This window comes from Lagopus muta, chromosome 7 (assembly GCF_023343835.1).
Source record: "Lagopus muta isolate bLagMut1 chromosome 7, bLagMut1 primary, whole genome shotgun sequence".
NCBI classification, from domain to species: Eukaryota; Metazoa; Chordata; class Aves; order Galliformes; family Phasianidae; genus Lagopus; species Lagopus muta.
Window position 1 is genome coordinate 27,217,086 of NC_064439.1, and position 15,978 is coordinate 27,233,063.

A 15,978-nucleotide genomic window follows, 5' to 3' on the forward strand; every position below is an offset into this window, starting at 1 on the left:
CAACTCCAGCAGAGTGGATCTCCAGAAGAAACCCTTCCTCAGTGGCAGTCAGCTCTTAGATGGGTCCAGGAGAGGTGGAGCCAGGCTCCACCCCTTCTGGCAGCACAGGTGAATTACCTTCACCTGCATTCCACAGCTGACTCATTGTTCGCCTCAGGTGATCAGCTATATTCCCATATAGCTGTAGTTATACTATTTATTTTTCCTGATACACCAACTTTGTACAATACAAATGATTCAGAAATCAAAATTAAAACAGAAATTAAAGTTATATTCAAAAAAAAAGACTGTAATTATGCAAAATAAAAAATGCACTATTTGTTTCCAGTAACAGAGAATTCAATAATAGCACGTTATTGCTCAAAAAGGTTTTCTTTCCAACAATTTATGTTAATTACATAAATACATTTTCATATATGTTTTAATTTGAAAACATAAAAACCAGTTAGCGATTCAATATAAAAATATGAGCACTCTGAAAGTAATGTCTCCTATTTTAATGTTGGTTGATGACATCAAAGGAGGATGTCAGTGGTATGACAGTAGAGGCTAGACTTTCCAATACTCCATTAACATTTGTTTCTGTGGGATAGATGGCAGCAGAGGGGGAGCCTGACAAAATGGGGTCTGAAATGGAACTGTGTACAAAACAAAGGTGCGGAACTGAATTACTCCATGTGGAAAAAAATGCATCTCTTGATATTTATTGATGCTTTCTGAACTTTTATGGAAACAAAACAGTGGATGCCAGCACAATGATGTGGTAGGCAATGCAGTGGTGATGTCAATGTGAAAGACAAGTCACATTCTGAATGGCTATGCACAGCTGTCACAGCATGAAATGAAGAGATTTGATCAGCTCAACTGAGTGAATCTAGTAATGTTGGTAATTATGTTGAAAAAAATAACGTTTTGTAGCTGAGAATTTGCTCTATCAAATAGTGTTATTGTACTCTTTGCATCAGTTGTATTTTGTTGGGAAATAAACAGGAGGCATTATCTTTGGAGCAGTCCTTGTAACATAATACTACCCATGTACTCAGTGATGAGATACAGGTGCTCCAGTCTACTAAGAGGAGTCAACCTTTGCTTTGAAACTAGCCTTGGTTCGAAATATTTTCATCCACAGCACATAGTTTCTACAGTATGGGACTTAATGTTGCATTATGAGCATTTCCATAGCTAATATATCCTTTCCAATAACTTTGATATTTTCCAAAGTCTTTGATATTATTATTATTTCCTGTCCAGGAAAACAGAAATGGGTAGCAACACCTTCTAATATGGACACCAAAAATAGTCATTAGTTTGAAATCATGCTACCTATGTAACAGAGAACAGTAAAAGAGATTATAATAATTTGTTTCATTACTATCAAATGGGGAACTGTCCCATCTCACTATGTTCAGAAGAAATACAAAAGAAAGTATTTTGATGAATCCAATACCCATTAGCCTGCTTCTATCCCCTGAACACTGAAATAGTATACAGAGACTCAAGCATATGTAGAAGCAGCAGAAGCTCAGCAGCTGGTAAGACTTCAGGTGACAGAGCATATTGGTAAGTTACTTTGAGATACTGAGAATATGCGAAATTACAGAATCACAGAATGTAGGTGTTGGGAAGGATGTCTGGAGATCATCTAGTTCAACCCGCCTGCTGAATCAGGCTCCCTGCAGGAGGTTGCACTGAGAAGCATCCAGGCAGGTTTCGAGTATCTCCAGAGGAGACTCCACAACCTCTTTGGACATCTTGTTCCAGTGCTCTGTCACCCATAAAGCAAGTAAGTTTTATTGTGAATAAAGTAATTTTGGCTTCGAGCTTGCAACATGTGTGAGGACCCAAAATCTGCTGTGTGTTTTAGCAGTTTTAGGAAGTAAGTGATAGATGAGTGTACAGTTAGGTGCACTGAGAACTGGTTGACTGGAAGAGCTTAGAGGGTTATGATCAGTAGCATACTTTCTATTTGGAGGCCTGTATCTAGTGGTGTTCCCCAGAGGTCAATGCTGGGTCTGGTCTTATTTAGCATCTTCATCAGTGACCTGGATGAAGGGACTGAGTGCACCCTCAGCAAGTTTGCTGATGATACGAAGCTGTGCAGAGTGGCTGACACACCAGAAGGCTGTGCTGTCATTCAGCAAGACTTGGACAGGCTGGAGAGCTGGGCGGAGAAGAGCCTTATGGTTCCTTACCTTAGGGAATATTGCAGGCAGGGCAAGTGTAGGGTCCTATACATGGGCAGGAATAACTGCATGCATTAGTACAGGTTAGGGGCTGACCTGCTAAAAAGGAGCTCTGTGCATGTTCTGGTGGACAGTGGGTTGAACATGAGCCGTCAGTATACCCCTTTGGCCAAGGAGGTCCATGGTATCCTGGGGTGCATTAAAAAGAATGTGGCCAGCAGGTCAAAGGAAATTTTTCTCCCCCTCTACCTCTGCTCTGGTGAAGCTACATCTGAAGTACTGTGTGCCATCCTGGGCTTCTCAGTTTAACAAAGACTTTTCTAAAGAGAGTCCAGCGAATGGCTAAAAAGATTATTAGGGGCCCAGAGCACCTCCTGTATGAAGAAATGCTGAGAGCCCTGGGATTGTTCAGCCTGGGGGAGAGAAGACTAAGAGGTGATCTTATCAATGCTTACAAATATCTAAGGGGAAGTTGTCAGAAGGATGCAGCCAAGTTTTTTTCACTGGTGCCATTGACAAGACAAGGGACAGTGGGCACAAACTGGAATGAAGGATGTTCCATCCATCACATTTATTGTATATCTATCACTTCTTCATCTATCACTTAGTTCCTAAAACTTCTAAAACACACAGCAGATCTTGGGTCCTCACACATGTTGCAAGCTCGAAGCCAAAATTACTTTATTCCCAAACATTTGTCATCCAGGTAAGCTTGCTAGATTCAAATCATGCTGCATATTAATTAAGATATAACTAGTGATTTAAGAATTGCTTCTGAGGAAATATAGAAAATAGGATATCCAAAACCAGTAAAAGAACCATGGTAAAATCAGGCAGTTAAAGTCCTGACCTTTATTAAGTCTAAGGTTGCCAGAACCACAGAAGTAGGTGATATTACTTCCATAGAATAAGAAGTAAAGAAGGAGGAAAAAAAAAAAAGTTTTTGAAGTCTGGTCTGTTCATCCCTCAGTGTGAGCAGAACATTGTTTTTAAAGCATCACGATTTGTGACATATAATGATGTGTTAAAACACCTGGTGTTCAGATTCTGTGAAGTAGAACAGATTACTATTTACTGTAAGGGTTTCTCAAAATATGTATAATAATAATAATAATACACACACACATATATATATATTAAAATATAAAGAGCAAATTCTCATAATCACCAGGAAAGTAATGAGTTCTGAAAGGAAGTATGACACCCATGCAAACAACCAATGGCATATGCAATGAAGAATTGCACGCAGCATTACAGTATGGTAACACAGAAGTAGCTTGCTCTTGTTACCATGAAGTAATTTTCAACAGCCTCAGGACAGTTTGTTAGAAACAAGGCATGATTATTCCCAAGATTTATGCATGCTGATATTTATAAGCATTTAAAACGCTCAGTAAGCATTTTCTGACTCCCCAAAAATCCAGGCACTTTTAGACTAGTAGAAAACAGTGCCACATGGTATGCTTAGTCTGCTAAACAGGTAGCATCCCATCTAAAAAAGTACATTTGCAAGTTTATAGATTGTAATGTCAGCATGTCTCTGTTTACGCCTGTGCTCCAGTGCTTCACATCAGAAAAACTAAATGCACAAGAAAATAAATTAAGAGCTGTCTATCCTTTCTCTTGACAAGAAGCAATGCAAGGGCAATTATACAACTGAGTTGACTGTATAGAGCTAGATGGCCACTATTACTCTTTAAGCATACCTTGGCATACAAACTTCAGTTCCTTCGCATCTGTGACTGTGGTTCTTTTATCTGATCTCTTCTTTTCTGTCCGACGATGGCTGCGTCTTTTCTTTGTCTCCCCCCACAGATTTGATCCACCATGCATGCTTGGGATGTTCAGAATGGCAATTCCTTCCAGAGAAATATTGATCAAGTCTAGCTGAATCCCATCACACTGATTAGCATGGAAAAAAGAAAGGGGGGGAGGAAGGGAAGGAGAAAAAAAAAGAAGAAGAGAGAGAAAAAGAGCAGTAAAAGAGAAAGAAAAATCAGAATGTTCTATCAATCAGACATTCTTCTTCAGCAATTTATCAGTGTTAATGGTTTATTCAATGTTTATACCTAAAATATATTTATTTATATTTGTAAAAGACGCATTAGGTGTATTAGGTAAGAACAGATCCTCATTGAGCAGAAAATCATGGCTCCTATTCAACCCCTGATTGCTTGATTAAATATGAGACTACTTGCTACAGCCATCTTGTTACCTGATATACTGACATAATTGAAATACATTTGTAGCTACATTCCAGCTATTAGCAGACAAAAATTTACACTGCAAAATTTACTACAGCAATAACTATCCCCTGCATACAAGGTCCAAGCAGGCCCTAAGAGCACCACACAGATATTAGTTTCAATCCAAAGGCACAATCAGTACATTAGTGTAGAGCTATGCCTGCCTACTAACCCATAGTAAGAGGTAAGAGTAACAAAATGTTGATCCAGGTACTGCATCTCTCAACCCAGGACCTCCACCAGAGTAGTTACACTAGTTCTCTGAAATATATATCAGTGTCAAAGGAAAACATGTCCATCTTTGGAATGCTCATTGAGGTTTTTCAGTATTTCCTGAACATTTAGACAAAAGAGGAATTCAGGAACGTGGGACCAACCACAGTTGAACCTGTGCATGGAAGGTAAAGCATCCAGTTCTACTTACTAATTCACTGAAGCGGGCAAAGGTCCCAGGATCAGTACATAACTTGCATCTCAGCTAAAGGTCGATTAGCTTTGTTCCTCATGTTAGTTACTTAGAGCACAAAGACATCCTTATGAGCTACATACACATTATTGTGTAAAAGAGAATATCTTAGAAACAATCCTACTCCTGCAATGTTCTACAAGCCAGTAGGGGTTCAGCCATGCACTCAAAATTGATTAAGGCTCTTATTTTGTAATTCCAATACATAATAATCAGGAAGAAAACTGGAAAAATAATTAACCATGCTTCAGTAACAGTCCACTGACATTATGCAGCTTGCTGCTCTGTGGGTCACTGGCACTTTTTCCTCTCCATTTATCTAAACCATTATCAAAGCTTTGAAGAAACAGAAAGTAGAACTCAAAAATAACTGTGCAAAATTATTCATTTACCCTGAAAGTTTCTCAGATCACAAAACAAAACTGTATTATAACACATACTCTACATCTTCCTAATCTTTCTAACAACACTGTAAATCTGAAGAGCAAGCCATTTTGACATTAAGGTTTCCATTTCATATTTGGTCTTCAAGAATTAAATTTCACACCTGTGGATTACATGCACAGAAGGAAACCTTTAATGTGAAAAGACATATCTGGAAATGAGCTGGCAGTTATGGCAACAACTATAAGTATAACTTTTAAATTACGTTTTTGTGACAATAAAGATCTTCACCATTATTTGGGAAGTAAATTCACAGAGTTTTCTTCTACCAATATTTTATACGTATTAAATTTTGAGATCATTTATTTTGCTAAAAATTCTACTCATGTATACTCTCACTTACTCCTATACATTCTAGATAAACAGATATTAATTTCATAATTAAAAGTAATCTTGTGTAAATACCCTGCAGGCCTCAATGAATCAAACACATACTGTGTGTCAGGCCTCCCACTGTCTTCAAGTGGAATGTACTGGCTGGATAATTAGATAGTACATATTTTTTAACCTTATTTGCATGCATATTATATCTTTTGCACACTGACAAGCAGCAGTAACAACAAAAGTCAGATTACCACAGGGAATTCCCACAAAGAAGTCTTCATTCCTTATAATTTGCAGCCTAAATTAAAATAATTTGATCTTTGACAAGGATGAAATGTCAAGCAGAAGGGGGTCCTCTACAAGCCACGGCCTGTGGCTTCTGAAATCTGCCTAATTTATGTCAGTCACTTCTTAATACATATTTAAGTATTACACGAGAAAGATGATAAATATGCAATCTGACACCTTTGGTATTTCCCTGCTGTTAATTTATAAAGGTCTGGCGTCCCCTAAACTGACTGGAATTATTTAAATAAAAGAAGAATTGTGAAATAGGATGGTGCAGAGTCTGGCTTCCATTTTCACTCAATATAGAACACAGCAGGTAGTACACTAAGACAATTATTTGAGTAGGCCTCTGAATCCCACAGTGACGGGCAACTTTCTGTATTAGCAAATGGAGGATTTCTTTTGTTCACACACAGGCAAGAAGTTTGCACTACAGGTAGCTCTGCATTGTCTTAACACGTTCATAAACTAAAACAACAAAACTCAATGTGCTCTGCTCCTTTTATTATTATTAGCGTCATAATTATCAACAATATTATTTCAAATAACGCAATGACGCTGTTAAAAATAAAATACAGAGCATGCCTACTCAGATTAGAAATAAACATTAGTGTTCCTATTCTTTTTTTCTTTTGATTTTCTTTCCTGGCTTCAGTCCCTACTCTGGCATTATCTTTTATACTTTATTCATTACACCAAAAAAGTCCAGATCATTCCTATGTTGAGAAAATATTCATTGTAACCAAGTGCAATATTATGCAAGGCTACATAACCATTTTACCCTTCTCCCTCCTATTAAAACCAGGTGGTATAAGCAGGCTTCTCTGCTCGCACAATGGTTTTACAGCAGGTATGTACCCCACTTATGCTAGATGTATGACTAATCTCATTAAATATCCTTTACGTACCACTTTTCTTACTTTTTTTTTCTTTTTTAATGTGGAAATATAGTGTACATCATTAATTTTTTTTTCTTTTTTTTTTTTTTTTCCCCTTTGGAATCTATGTTTCTCTTCTGAAATTTTGGATCACAATTTAGAACTAAAAGCACCTCTTATTTTGGGTAATGCTTTAGCATATACTTTCCTAGGTTACCATGTAACCTAAGCACAGGATTTACTATACTGAGTTTAAAATTGTGTTCTCTATCTCAAACAGAAGAAAAATGCAGAACTTAAAATAAATGACTGTACAGCAGGAAAGCCAAGCTCAATTGTGTTAGAAATCAAATACATGGTAGAACAAATATTCGCTCACAGAATGTTTGATCGTTTTCTCCCAGCTTAGAGATACAGATCTTAATCTTCATGGGTTTTGTTCATTCAGAATTTGACTGTAGAGCAAATGCCTTCTTTGTGGATTTTATTCAGATCAAAATGAGTTATTATACACCAAGGTCTCATTTGTAGTAACATCCCCAGGTGTGGGGAAGAAGGGGAAAAAAACGACACACCAAAATAAACAGATGAGAACAGCACAACTCTCAAAATTATATAAAATACAAATGAGACATAAGCATACCGTTCATTTAAATGTAATTTACTCATAGCAATAACTGTAAATAACTACCTCCTACCAATTCTTGTGCAAACATTTTAGATACTATATGATTTTTACTTCTAATAGTAGGAAAACGTAGGCTGTTTAGGCTGGAGAAGAAGAGGCTGAGGGGAGACCTTATTGCTCTCTTCCAGTATCTGATTGCAGGCAGAGTGCGGTTGGTCTCTTCTCACTGGTGACAGGACAATAGGAAATGGCCTCAAGTTGTGCCATGGTAAGTTTAGGTTGGATATCAGGCAAAAATTCTTTACAGAAAGGGTGGCTAAGCACTGGAATAGGCTCCACAGGAAGATGGTTGATCACCATACCTGGATGTGTTTAAAAACCACTTGGATGTGGTGCTCAGGGACATGATTTAGTGGAGGGTTGTTAGGGTAGTATGCTTAGGTCGTGGCTGGACTTGATGATCTTCAAGGTCTCTTCCAACCTGAGTAATTCTATGTTTCTATTATTTTCTTTGAAAAATGAGAATGGCCACAATCGAGAAGGTGGATATTAACAAACATTTTATACACTGACAATGGTATTAATTTTGGTAATAATAGCGTTACTAATATGAATTAGTAATAATCACAAACTTGTATGAGTATCTGTTTACTTTGGGATGTTTACATTTTAATGGTTACAATAAGATGTTTTAAGAAGATTGCATCAGTCTATATAAGATTTTTGCTGAATAGAAAATATTTTCTTGGGAAAGCCAACAAAATTATTATTTACCTAAAGGACATGTTTAACATGCAATATATTCAAAATAAAACAAACAAGGTAAGCGCTAATTCCAATAATTAATCAAATATTTATAAATATTTATAGGCTACCTGTATTTAAACTCAAATGTGTGAAGCACTGTCTTGGAAATCAATATATTTTTATTTTTTAATTTTAAGGAAGGATGTATGGGACATTTCCCTTTTCTAGAGAAATTAACAGCCTAACATAAAAATATGGCACCACAGGCCTTGCAGTTTCAGTCTCAGTATTTGCTATTGTTTTACCATGTGTTCCATGGTCCCTTCACATCATTTCAGACTGTATCCTTCAGTAGGCTTGGAGTTGACACTCATACTCTTACCATACCTCTCCAAGCGCTTCATACTACAATACAAATACTCCAGTGACATCAGCAGTTTCTCATTACTGTCAGTAAAAGCACCTCAAACTTCTTAAGACAAAATTCCATTATTTAACTTATTAGATTTCCACATGCACTCATTTCACAATTTTCATGTACTTATAAATATCAGCCCCCCCAAACAGCTTATGTAATGTAGCCAATTATTCTATCATCCAAAGTAGTAGTGGCACATTATTTTAAATTCCTATTTTGTCTGTAACTATCCTGTGTCTTTGCAGTTAATGTTCAATGTATAATGGAACAATGACCTCTGGTGCAGAGGGAAAAGCTATTTAATGAAGGGGAGCGATTCAAAAATATATATATTCTTTAACCTTTATTCAGGAAAGTAAGTACAATTTTAGGGAACTGAGTTTTAAAGGTTATAAAAACTTGGGATCTAGAAATAATAAGTATTTTTTTTTTTTTATTTTAATCCTGCAGCAGCTTTCACTCCCTCCAACAGTCTTTCATTTTTTTCCATCTGACCTAGCCACACTCCCTATTGATTTTTAATGTTATATTTCACCTCTTGACCTTGTCTACTGTATTAAGACTTCACTAATCATCAAACTGAACTTTGATGGTGTTCAGTTTCCAGTGTTCAGGGCTACACCACAAATAGACATGATAAAAATAATATTTTGGAATATAGGGTCGAAAAGATGTGCACTGAATTGCCTTGTTGGATTCAGGCACTCTGCACCCTTGCTCCCTGCATTTCAGCCAAACTAGTGACATTTAAAGGATAAAGGCAACAATTAGCTTCTTACTTCTATTTCTACAGATTCATGCAGCTTCTTACAGGTGGCTGAGAAAGTTTCCGAAGTGCCAAATTCAAAATACCAAAATTTGTTCTTCATTCTGAAACAAACAAAAAAAAAAAAAAAAAAAAAAAGAAAAGAAAAGAAAAAGAAAAAAGATCTTATTCACTATCAATATGTGAACAAAACTGATCATCCTGTCTTCCATTATAAGTAATGGCAAAGGCTTGGGAACATGTGACATCCCATTTGAAATAGATGAGCTCATAATTTTCAAAGCTTAAATGTTGGTGTCAAGCTGTATGATATCCCCTAAAGGGATAACAAGAATGTGTTGAACTGACAGGTTCAAATGTACCTTTGACTTTTCTTTTTCAGTGACTATCAGAATATTTTTTGTCACTTAACTAGTGACATGCTTCAGAAAAATGTATCGATTTTATTTCATGTCTTACACCTACTATATGATTTCTGATTGATGGCTAAAATTTCTATCCCACAGAGCACTAAGTATGCAAGCAGGGCACTCCTACTGTGGAGAAGAGCCAGGACAAAAATGTAGCTTGCCTTACCTTAGCTAAAGGTAAATTGCTCATGATGATAGATGAGATATTTGAAGAAAATAAAAATTCAAGATCTAACAATCGTTAGACATTTTGCAGTAGGAGAGGTGTAGTACCAGATAATTTGTAAACACGTTTTAAAAAGGTGATGGAATCTGCATTTTGGAATTCATTAATAGATTCAACAGAAAAAAAAACAGCATAGGTGTAGGTTGCTCCAAAAGTAATGCCTCCTATTTATTTCCATGGAAACTACAACAGCTAGAAAGAGTACAATAACTCTACTTGATAGAGCAAATTTTTAGATACAAACACAGTCACCTACAATAGCTACACATTTTCACCAGCAAAGAACAAGAGCCTGCATGCCATGCTTATAAAAGTCTGTCCCAGTAGAAGTGATCCAATGTTTCACAGCTGCTATGATAGTGCTGCTGCTTAAACACACCACCTGTACTGCACTCACATCACTGTTCAGTCATCCAAACATTCAGTAAGTGTTGATGAATATCAACAGATGCAATTTGCTCCACAGGGAGGAAATGAATTCCACACCTTTGTTTCATCCACACTTTCATGGCAGACACCATTCTGTCAGACTGCCCCTCTGCTGCCATCTATCACACAGCAACAAATGTAATGGATTACAAGCGGGAAGGTTGAACCTCTTCTGCCATGCCACTAACATCTATCTTTGACAATGTGGGCCAACATAGTAAAATAGGAGGCATTACTTTCAGAGCAGCCCTCATAAATACTAGAAAATTACTTAGTTTATCATGACAGCAGGTAGAGATTACAATTTTTTTCTCCTCAAATACATAAAGGCTGCATTTCTGTTTTACCAGATTTATTGCATACAGATCAATCAGGACACCAGCAGTAACATTTCAAATAAGTACTTGTGGTTTTGTTTAACTATCATAGACAATTATTCTGTAACAAAATGAAAAGCTAAATTAAAAAAAAAATATATATATATAAAAAGACCGGATCAGAATTAATTATTTCAGAATTCATTATTCATCAGGAATCAGATATGAACACAGTGCACTCACCTTTATAAACTGTTCTCCAATACACAGAGCAGTATGTTTGAAACTTGAAAATAACTGAGTTTGCTTAAGGCAGAAGCAAAAAGTGAAATGCAGGCATGGATGGTCAACAAATATGCCAGCAAAAGTACTAATTCTACCTTTTATATGTATTTTAGATTGTATAAATATAAGACTCATTGTATAAATATAAGACTCATAAATATCAGACTCATATAAAACTCACTCTTAAAATCTCCCTAATGGCTTTTACACAGAGGGGAAAGGGGCACGGCAGTAGTGGATAATCCCAGAGACCCATTAGTATGAGACTTAATTCCTGGTCATTTCCAGAGACGTGCAAGGATGTGCAACCTGAGGTGGGAGACATATGAATAATTAGAAAGGGCAATAATAAGAGAGAAAAGGCCACATTTCAATTAAAAAAAAAAAAAAAAGACCCAATATTTCAAAAGTTTTTGCACAGAAAATCTGTGTATGTTTGGAAACAGCTTCTGAGGATGGATTCTGTCCATTCTGTTCTAGGGTAAACAAAATTCTCAAAATAGCTCCATCCAACAGAAGAGCCCAGGTCCAACTCAGCTTGCACACAAGAGACTGCGAATGAAATTGATCTTATGTATGTTCCTCCTACACCTGCAGATTTTTTAGCAGTGCTCTATTTGCATGAATGTACATTAAAAAGATGTGTAGTCCTTTCATACCTAAACAAGGGTGAACAAAGTACTGTTGGGTCAGTTTGAAAAATCTGGATGCTGCTATTTTCCTGTTACTTTCTAATAAAAACGATGAATAATGAGACAATGGAAAAAAAAACTGATTTAAGATTTCAGAAAAACACTGTTATTATTATGATACTATTTTATACCAGCTACTTTGAGAGCATTTCCTCATGCCTTTGTTTTTTTTTTTTAAAAAAAAAAAAAAAAAAAAAAAATCACAAATAAAGTATCTTTTATTACCTGTAAATTAGAGACACGCATTTGAAGGGTGACCTATTCAGTAGATAAGGAATTGGTTGGATGGCCATAGCCACATGGTTGAGGTGGAGGCCACATGTCCAGGTGGAGGCCAGTTATGAGTGTGTCCTCCAGGGGGCCATCTTGGGGCCAGTGCTCCTCAACATCTTTATCAATTACCTAGATAACTGGTCAAGTGCATCCCCAGCTAGTTTACTGATGACACTAAGCTGAGTGATGTGGCTGATTATAGCAGAAGGAAGTGATCCCATCCAAAGGGATCTGGGAAAAGTGAAACCACATGAACCTAATGAGATTCAAAATACCAAGTGCAAGGTGATGCAATCCCAGATACGTGTGCAGACTGGGAGATGAACTCATTGAAAGCAGCCCCGGTAGGAAGGACTTAAAAGTTCCGGTGAATGAAAAGCTTGACATGAACCAGCAGTGTGCACTTGCAGCCTGGAAGGCCAGCAGTATCTTTGGCTGCAACAAATGAGAGAAGGCCAGAAGAATGAGGGAGGTGATGGTCATTCTCAACTCAGCACTTGTAAGGCCCCATCTGGTGTACCATGTCCAGGCCTGGGGCCTCCAGCACAAGAAAGACATGGAACAGATAGTGCAAAACCAGATAAAGCCATGAACACGAAGGCTGGAGTGCCTCTCCTATGAAGAAAAGTTGAGGGAGCTGGGCTCGTGTTGGAAAAGAGAAGGCTCTTGGGAGACTTTCATGTGGCATTCCAGTACTTAAAAGGAGCTTCTAATCAGAACGGGGGCTGACTTTTTACGTGGTCTGACAGCAAAAAGGAATGGCTTTAAACTAAAATAGGAGAGATTTATATTAGATATTAGGAGGATATTTTTCACTCAGAGGGTAGTGAGGCACTGGCACAGGCTACCCACATAAGCTGTGGACATCCTATCCCTGGAGATGTTCAAGGCCAGTTGGATGAGATGCTGGGCAGCCTGATCTATTGGGTGACAAGCGGGTCCATAGCATGGGGCTTGAAACTTTACCTTCCAACCCAAGGCAATACATGATTCTATGATCTTTTCTTTTTTGGAAAGCCTATTTTATACCAGCTTCTGACTTGCACAGAGATAAAACAGACAGACAGTATCTTGGCACTGTTCAGAATCTAAGGTTTCAAATTAATGTATTTTGTGTATAGAAAAATCAAAACTTAGCACCAACAGTGGTTTACTAGAAAGTGTATACCTATAAATCAAAATCTTGTAGAATAAGATGACAGAAGATTAAGTGCATTCATCATTTGAGTTTTTGATGGCAGATGTATTTCTTGTCATTGTAATGCACCCTGTAAGAGTTTAAGTAGAAAACTGTAGCATTGTGAGCCTGTTGTCCTTTCCTTAGTTAACTAAATCTCTATCAAATTTTCCAATACAAAGATATATATAGATAGAAATTATTTTCTGAACTATTTACCAACTCCCTTTACCAGTAATTTTATTCAAATGAACTACAATTTTATTGAACAGAAAATTGTAGTTAATCTTTTCTTACACATACAAAGCAGAGTGAACTGTAAAGAAATCAAGACAAATTATAGTAAACTTTCCTTAAACAAGATTAGTTGTTATTTTTATAGTAAGTACTTCAAGGGATGTAGTCATGTCTACTTCTCTGTCCTAGAGCAGATGATTATTTTTAATTGTTCCAATTTTCACTAAAAGATGTAGTCTATTTCAGTTAAAAAAAAAATGCTATACAATAGCACTTTACATTACTTTTTGTGTTAGGAATAGGAAAAGGAATAGATTATTTTACAGGAAAGTGTTTTTGTGTATGCTTCAAAGTGCATAGCTAAACTCTTAAACATCTTCTTGTTTGAAAATACAATATAAATAAAACATCAATCATGATTAAAGGCTGACCCAATCCCATCTAATGCTGCTATTGGATTACAGTATGTCAAAATATATACTGTCTATGGATGCATAAACAAAACCAAATTTCCTTCAAGAGCCTAAATACTTTCTTTGCTGGCAGTGTTCCACACAGTAAAGTACTAGTCAATTTTCTGTTAAGTGGAATGAGCTTCTTAGACAGGGATGAAACAAATCAGCAAAAGAGAATGGAAGGGCTAATACTGCTCTTTCTTACAGCACTTCTGCACTGCAGATAAGTATCAGACTTAAAAACTTGGAGATGTTTCTTCAAAAAGTTCAAGGTAAGGTTTGGTAATCAAGGCAAAATGATCAAAATAAACCGTGATATGGGCTTGCTCCATTATCAGTTAATCAAAAACCCCCCTACTGCTAAAACTATTTTATATAACCTTTCTGATTAAGCAATTATGGGGCATATAATTGAAAAATTGTCCTGTATCTAAATATGGAAGTCATAAATACTTTATTCTGCACCTGAAGAGCACATATACTTAATTACAATGAGTACACTATCAGAATGTGTGGAACAATAGTTCAGCAATAGAATGCTAAGGTGGGAGCTGAGACGATTAAAAAAAGAATATCTTTTAATACCAAAAAAACCCCAGCCATATCCTGGATTTACCAGAGATTCAGAGATTGGGGCAATCACTCATTGTTACATTTTTAAGTTTATGACAGTGTCTATTTGCATTTCTTATTCAAATACCTACTGCATATTTATTTCCATTTTTTAATTATGCAGTGTCAAGCTTCAATTTCTACACTGGGAAACACATAATTGAAGTTTTTACAAATTTTTATAAAATTTCAGTTGAAATGCCTGGACCAGTTTTTAAAAACAACTGAAGGAAAACATATATGTTTACTTATATTAATTGTGTTTGACAATATAGACTTAGAACTACTTTGATACTGCTTCACTTTCAAAGCAGAGATTTTAAATTTATCATAAAGATGGCCTTGGCGTAATATACCTCTGGCCATCTGTGTAAAATACATAAAGAATTTAACTATCCTGTGACCAATTCCTTGAAAAGCTACGTTTCATAAAAAGTGCACTGTTAGAAATCAATCCCTATCAAAAATCTATGCAGAAATACCTGTTCCTGAACACACAGCACTTTGTTTCCTTCATAAACTATACTGGTTCCCCAAAAGCCTGCCCGCTGAAAATATTTTTATTAAACTACTGCAATTACGTTGCAGAAGGAATGTTTGTTTACCAGAAAACATCAAGGGCTGACATCAGCCTGTATCATAAACTTGCATAATCTCTTAACATAAAGTTTTCATCCTAAGAGTAGTGTTTATGAACAATAGTGTACAGAACATAAGTAAAAAAAAAATTCACTGGGGAAAGAAACAACACAGGTGAAAGAATTCCAAAGAGAGAATGCTTATCATCCCATTCACCACATTTCTAGAAGATGTCCAGTGGCTACATGACTCTCTGGATCTTTTATCTCCCTTGATCACTCTTCTATCCTCTGTTCCATGGAAATGTGAAAAAAGATGTGTAAAAGACTCTCTGCAGAGAATCAGAAATGTCAGAGAGCACTGCAAATAAGGGGATGTGCGATAGACACATATTTCCACCATGGAGAAACCATGAAGAGTCCAAGGGGAGAAAGTGTTTGACAGGTATATGTAGAAAAAAAAAAATAAAAAATGGAGACCACCATCAGGGAAAATGAGGAATCAAAGGAAAAGAATGAGAATAAGATAGGAACTTAATTTGAAACGGCACTGAAATTCTGCAGTGATGAAAGAAAAATGATGATACAATGGAAAAGGGAAGAAAATAAACCTAAAATAGGACAAAGTAAAACCACACATATCCGAAGTCTGAAAATGAAACCAGGAGCACAAGAAGCATCATACTGGGTAAAAAAAAGCTGAATATCTGTTCCAATATTCTGAAACTGATACTAGGTAGTACCAGAGACATCAGAGTATAGGTATCCACATAGCATACAGTGGAGAATAATTTAGCTCTAGGAAAGGTTTATTATTATTTATTTTATTTCAGACAGTGTTCATTTTTTTTGCCATGAAACATGAAATAATATGGGCGGGACAAAAAAGTCAAATTTAT

At 36.4% G+C, this 15,978-nt stretch overlaps 1 protein-coding gene across 2 annotated transcripts in view; it reads right to left on the bottom strand.

Moving 5' to 3' along the window:
- The window catches only part of DGKB (diacylglycerol kinase beta), a 368,802-nt gene that overhangs the window by 120,414 nt on the left and 232,410 nt on the right, over nucleotides 1–15,978 (bottom strand). For both annotated transcript variants that reach the window (XR_007378050.1, XM_048950623.1), the window contains 2 exons: nucleotides 9,402–9,492; nucleotides 3,890–4,085 (listed from right to left, as the gene is read on the bottom strand). Coding sequence is in view for 1 of the 2 variants with exons in the window: in XM_048950623.1 (XP_048806580.1) it covers nucleotides 3,890–4,085; nucleotides 9,402–9,492 (287 nt within the window). In the remaining variant the exon portion in view is untranslated. The remainder of the gene's footprint in view (nucleotides 1–3,889; nucleotides 4,086–9,401; nucleotides 9,493–15,978) is intronic.